Here is a 6,657-nt window from a genome sequence, read left to right on the forward strand (position 1 = left end):
GTGTGAACCGCATTACGCATTAGGTTTAAAACAGGTATCCAATGAAGTAATGAAGAATACTATTTTATAATATTTTAATTAAAAAATTTCACTATTAAACCAAAAGCTAATTTCAGTTGGCAATGATTTTGAAGTTTTGACAGCTTCTTTAAGATCATGTTCCGGTACAGCGAGGGTGTACAATTTGTATTCCTTCTGCATCCCGCTGGTGGTGGTTTCATTCATGCTGTAGATAGAGTCAGTACTCCTCACCGGCATTATAACTTCTAACTCTTGAAGATGCTCAAAAGCTTTCAGTATCACCGGCCTAGGTACTGTTTGGGTTGATGAATTTTTATCAACGAATTTTTTGTACCTATAAATAACAGATGTTATGAATCGTTTATTTTAGAAGTTTTTACATGATAGTTATTATAAAGTCTTACTGCTGTACCCATTCAAAATGTCACCATTAGCATAGATTGAAGGTCCCTAAGTCGGCAATTACCAAGATGAAATTCAAAGTAATTTAATTAGTGACTAGTAAATCAAATTAGATGATCACTAAGGGATCCCTAAGAGAAAATTGAGAACCCTCTTAGAGATCTCAAGTACTATGGTTAAAAATACATTGTTCGATTATCATACCGATATTACCTATGAACTATTTTATTACTCTTGAATATTTTAAAAGTTAAATACTACACTTACCTATGTAATACCATTTCAAAATTCATCGGTTGACCATCAAATATGTCCATGCCGTGTTTCATGGCGATGACCAGAGACAACTCTAGGGTGGACAAAGATTGTAACACTTTTACTCTATGCTCTGGCCCTACGGTGTTGTCTATGATTGTAACAAAACCCACAACGTCTATGTGTGGGCTTGTTTCGTTCAAACGTGAAACAACTTGAAACTGAAAGAAGATAGTTTTTTTAATTATATTAAAATATTAATCAATAGTTACTACAGCGACTATCTACTTATTAATATTATTACACTTTAAAAAAAATGGATGTCATAAAACTGTCATATAAACTGATTAATAAGAATAAATTAAATTTCACACAACAATTCCAGTAAAACTCACCAAGATATTCCTAAATATCTGCTCATTAACTGTAAAATAGCATAACTTTTCCAAAGCATTGACAATATCTTTATTTTCGACCAAACTTAAGATATGAGAGCTCCAATAAACAAGAGAATTTTCATCAAATTCTTGAAACTGTTTTGGGTCTACCCTACATCTTGCCAACACTTTAGCTGGTACTGAATATTGAATTGTATCATCATTTAATTCTACTTCCATTTCTTCTTCAGTTACTGCTAAATAAAGAGATTTTTTTTATAACTTTAAAGTTACATGTTACATTATAATTGTTGGTTTCAACTCCACTGAGACCTACTTTAACACATTTTGTCACCCCCAATAGTTCCCAACCAGTGATCCGTAGAAATTGATGGACCAACAAATTATCCTTGAATGGTTTTAAATTTATTTATTCATTAAATTGTTGGTTATTATGTAGTGGGAGAGAATAGCACTGGTGGTAGGGGAGGTAGTAGTAGTAGTAGTACAGGGGTGGCCCGGGTCTACCTTATAGTATGTGCTGATAAATAAGATAAAATTGATCCCCGACTAAAGGTTGAGAGCCTCTGCTCCTTCACAATTTTTTGACAAAACAGATTAGTAGTGGTAGTTAGTAGTAGTATTGGCTATGGTATTAGTAGTGCGGCTACGGGTGGACAATACATAGATAACATGTGACAATACAAGTTTCATAGGAGTCAAAACTCACAGTTAATATGTTCAGTGCCACTAACATTGTACACATTATAGTGAACAGACAAGTTAATGGCTCTGAAAGTATTAAACCACTTACCCATAGATTTTCGTCTGCCTCCCCTTTTCTTTTTTGTACCTCCGTGTTTCCTTATCAAACTCAATGGTACACTTAGTAACTGAATTAATCTTACTTTTAAGTTATCTACAGGCTTTATATTGTCATTAGGAAATATGAATATGTGCCGATGTGAGAAGCGAGATTTGACGCGTTTTTCTAACATTTCCATGACATCCAAACGATTTGTTATACCTGTTTATATGAAACACATAATTTTTACTTAATTTATTTTCCATTAGAAATATATGCCCTGCACCCCCAATCATCTGTTTCTATCTCAAAGATGTCCAGTATATTTTTCTTCAATAGACAAGTTTCAAGCAATATTTAATGTAGTAAATAGAAAATGTACAAAGCCAACAAAAATACTTGAAGAAAAAATGAAAATAACAAAGAGAACAGTAACAGGTGAATATTGTGTAAAAATCTACAACAATCAGCATAAAAAACATTTATATACTCACCTAAAACACACATAGGTGCCTGTTTGTTGTGAGTGATATCAAATAAATTGTACAATAAGGTCTGTGTTCTTCCACTATGACAGAATAAATCAAACTCCTCTAAAATAAAAACCATACTCTTGCAACTCCGGTCAACACCACTCTGCAGGCAGCTTAACAAGAAGCTAAGATTCTCCGCAAAAGTGCCAAATACACGATCACCAACTGCATTCTCTAATTGCATCTGAAAGTATATACAAAAATAGTTAATAGGTGCTAAGATTGGAGAATTGTAAATCAAATGAGACCTCCTAAAGGAGGTAATATTTTCATCAATAAATTGATTTCTTTTGAAACTATAACAATGTTCATTGCAAAATCCAACCCTTTTGGGTGACAACAAGTTTGTCTACAAAGAGTTGGCACACTAGCCACCTAGACTTTTGTCTCTTTAGATATAAAAATAGTTACAATAAAAACAAACATGAGGGAAAACTAAAGAAAAGGAGATGTGATTGTCAATAATACATGTACAAATTTGAATAAGAATGTTATGTTAGTTAGCTCTTGTCGATAGCAAGTTAAAGAAATACCTGTGCTGTTATGGACTTCAAGGCAATCTTATCATCCTGATGAAGAAGACCATTGAGTTTAATAATAAGACAGTCATTTTCTAAGTCCAATTCACTCTCTAATTGCCCAAGAACAGAGTTGATTAACTGAAATAACAATAAAATATCTTATAATAATAATATTGACAAATTGTGAATCTAATTAAATAACTGTAAAAGAATATATAATTAGTTTTAAGTAAAGCTGATAATTCATTGTTCTTAACAAATTCTGGCTAACAGAGGCTTGAGCCTGGTTTACCTGCCAGTAAAGTAAACAATTAGCTCTCAAAAGCACTAGCATACAGTATAAACTGGTACCACTGAGGCCATAAAATATGCCAGACCTGAGCTACTGTTGACCATACTGGCCAAATGTAACTAGTTTTTAAAGTAACGGGTTCTTTTCTTTAAACAAAAAAAAAACATTAGCTTTGTTCTTTTTTTGAAAATAAAACAGCAGAATATAGAGAATTAATGTTGAAGCTCTTAATTCAAAATTACTTCCTCCTTAACAAGAGGAAAATGAAAATGATCGTTAAAGTACTTAAACTTATCAACTCACAGTTGTTTTCCCGCAACCTCTAGGTCCTATGACTAAAGCAGAATGTGATTCTCCGTTTGAAACAACCCTCTTGATCAAATCATGTACATGATTTCTTTCTATTTCGTGGTCTTGAAATTGTACATTATCTTCCAATACCTTTATTTTTAAATACTTTCGAATTAGTTTAATATTCAGAGCAAGCGGTTCTACACCATATGTCTCGCACATTTCGCAATTAGCTAATCGATAAGGAAGAGTAATTAGTAAATCAAAAATGTATGAATAAATTGATTTTTTAATCTCTATACCACTTTAAACTAACGCAATAAAAAATAAAAACAATTATACCAATTTAACAAACACAACAAATAATTTTCGCGCGCTTTTGTATAATATCTGTCAATGTCAAATATCAACTTTTTTCTTGAATATAAAGGTATACGCGACCCACAGCTTATCAACTCAATGAAATTAATAACTGAAGTATGGTGAAATGGAAATGTGATACTACTATTAATTTCTGGTTTTACAAATAAGCAAAAGCTTAGTTGTGTAAAAAGACATTCATCTTCATTGTTAATATTCCTTTTAATTAGGTATGTTTGCAAATTACGAGTTGTATTAAGGTTTATATCACTATGATCTTATTCATCCTTAATCAAACATCGAAATCAAAAAGTATGCATAAAATCTAACGGATTAGATAGAGTATTGTACACATTGCTACATGCTATATTTAATTAGTGCATGCCACGATTTATTTAATGAAATATAGGAATTTCGTAGTGCGCATGTATCCAATCTTAACTTGCGCACTCCAAATTGAGAAGTGATCGATATTTTAAACACTATACACGAGAATTATCTTCAGAAATTATTAAATGTTTTTCTTTGCCTATTTTGCAATGACGAAACTTTTAGCAAGAAAACCATTTTGTCCTTATATTAAGCCCTGCTTAAATATATATTTTTTAAATATTACGTAGTCAAGTATAAAGATTTTGTCTTAAGAAAAATAATCCACCCTCATTTATCTCATTTGGAATTGCCGCATTACTTTGTATAATCATACCATCTCTTTCACCCCTATGGTATTTAAGTATTGCACGTCCTTTTTTTGACCTTAAACCTTGGCAAATATAATATAATTATTTCATACGAGATTTTATTTATGCAGGATCAGATTTTTGCCGGAAAAAAATACTTAAACATGTTGAACTATAATTTGGCTACATTTATCTTGCATACGGAAGTTAATATAACATTAAAAATAAAACGTAAATGAAAATACGTTTGTTAAATTATTTGAAAAATAGTTACTTCTTTCTTCAGAAGAAAATTAATACGTTATCAGAGATACAAATCAATTCTTCATCATATTATAATGCTTATAAAGTGAAAGTGAAGTCAGTGATCATAACATGTTAAATAAAAAATCTTACGAAGTGAAAGTGTGATTTATCATCAATAAACAATGAATTTAAAAATGTGGCGCAGGTTCTAAATAGTCCAATTAATAATATTGCAAATTTTGCACACACACGAGTGATAAACACAATGTAATTTTGCGTTATATTTTTGCTTAAGCACCTCAAAAAAGGCTTTTAATGTGAAATATCGGTAGCTTCTATAATTTAGAACAGTGTATTCCAAGTCAATCAAGTTTTAAATGTATTTATGGATACATTTTAACATAAGCAGTAATATACCTTGCGAATAACTATAAAAAAACAATGTTTTATAATTCATTAAAATCTACTATTCACCAAGAATAATTTAATAATCCAAGAATAAATTTGCTAATAAGGATATAATTGTATTTGAAATTGATGCAAAATATTGTTAAATTCCAAAAATTGCGTTGTAAAAAGTTAAACGAAAATAGTACATTTTTGTTTGTGTAGTCTGTGTACGCTTCCACATCTAAATCGCAAAACTCGCTTTCTTGCTTTGTTTCCTTCGCCCACCGTGTTTTTATGCGTTTGTTTTGGGTACTTTTAAGTGCAGTGATTTTATTTGCAGTGTTCGTGATGTTAAATTTTTGTATAATAAGTGAATTACGATTTATGTATGTAAATTAAAACGTAAGTACTGCTAGCTTTTTTTGAAAACATCGCACAACTTTTATTTTAATTGATATGTAGGTGTTCGATAAAATTGGTTGATTTCGTATCTTTTCTGGCGAATGATGATTTTTTTTCCATAAATAACTTGATAGTTGATTAACTTTTATTGCTTTTAAGTGTAATTTATTTTATCTCCCACGTCGAAACTGTTTAAATCATTTCTCTGTACGTATATTTTATTGTGATCGATGTTCATGTTAGTATACGCCTAACGCCTACTAGAATTTCCTAGTAATATGTTAAGATAAAACGTTTTTAGGCATATAAATAAACAACATTCTCTACACACTTATTTCAATAAATCTTATTTAGAGTAGTCATTTATGTTTTGCGCGTTATGTTTTCTGTCAGATGCGTTTTTGTGTTCGATTTTTAAATATTCGTCTATAAAATGTAACTTAGCTTAGCAATCTATCTATACTTCTATACTAATATTATAAAGAGGAAGGATTTTTGTGTGTAATTGATATAACTCAAAAACTACTGGACCGGTTTCAAAAACTCTTTCACCATTAACAAGCTATGTTATCAGTGAGTAACATAGGCTATCTTTTTTGTTATATTTTAATTTCAAGCGGGTGAACTCGCAAGCAGCAGAAACTATGTAATGTTTATGTTACACTAGTTAAGTTAATCAATTCATCATGCTACTAAATGTTCTCAAATTTGCTAAACCCAACTACAATCTGGATCAATTACGTCTTCTGTATTAATTCAATTTGGCTAGTGATTTGCAATACAAAATTATTTTAAAGTTCAATTAAAAACAATAGACCATAAAATTTTCCTCCTTTGTCCACTCACAATGCAATAAGCATTAACATTGTGTCTGATTTTTAACTTTATTGTGATATACCTAGAAGTTATTTAATTTTCATGTAACATAAAATAGCCTTAGCCTTTAATGCCTTTCTAGTTACTTAAATATTACTCACAGAAAATCAAAACACTATCACTGCAACCAAACACACAGAATTAAGTTTACAGATTGATTTATAACATTAACTGGCAATAAATACTTTTTAATTTTTGACTTTCAG

General features: G+C 30.5%; 1 protein-coding gene across 2 annotated transcripts; it reads right to left on the reverse strand.

Moving 5' to 3' along the window:
• Positions 1–57: 57 nt before the first annotated feature.
• On the reverse strand, positions 58–3,833 carry LOC106101920 (origin recognition complex subunit 4). 2 transcript variants are annotated; one of them, XM_013281296.1, is made up of 7 exons: positions 3,510–3,833; positions 2,927–3,052; positions 2,355–2,577; positions 1,870–2,082; positions 1,074–1,309; positions 691–899; positions 58–355 (listed from the first exon to the last, which is right to left on the reverse strand). In XM_013281296.1, exons 1-7 carry the CDS (start codon positions 3,717–3,719, stop codon positions 79–81), a joined length of 1,494 nt encoding a protein of 497 aa, XP_013136750.1. In that variant the 5' UTR covers positions 3,720–3,833; the 3' UTR covers positions 58–78. The 2 variants fall into 2 exon arrangements, with proteins under 2 accessions (XP_013136750.1, XP_013136749.1); XM_013281295.1 differs by having other exon boundaries at positions 1,074–1,312.
• Between the last annotated feature and the right edge of the window lie 2,824 nt (positions 3,834–6,657).

The sequence above is a fragment of the Papilio polytes genome, unplaced genomic scaffold, assembly GCF_000836215.1.
Source record: "Papilio polytes unplaced genomic scaffold, Ppol_1.0 DF823935.1, whole genome shotgun sequence".
NCBI classification, from domain to species: domain Eukaryota; kingdom Metazoa; phylum Arthropoda; class Insecta; order Lepidoptera; family Papilionidae; genus Papilio; species Papilio polytes.

Excerpts from the sequence above, each read along its gene's own strand:
- LOC106101920 (XM_013281295.1), bottom strand. The coding sequence starts at position 3,719 with ATGTGCGAGACATATGGTGTAGAACCGCTTGCTCTGAATATTAAACTA. Across the intron at positions 3,053-3,509 it reads GAGGTTGCGGGAAAACAACT|TTAATCAACTCTGTTCTTGG; the intron begins GTGAGTTGATAA and ends TTGTTATTTCAG. Across the intron at positions 2,578-2,926 it reads TGAAGTCCATAACAGCACAG|ATGCAATTAGAGAATGCAGT; the intron begins GTATTTCTTTAA and ends ATATACTTTCAG.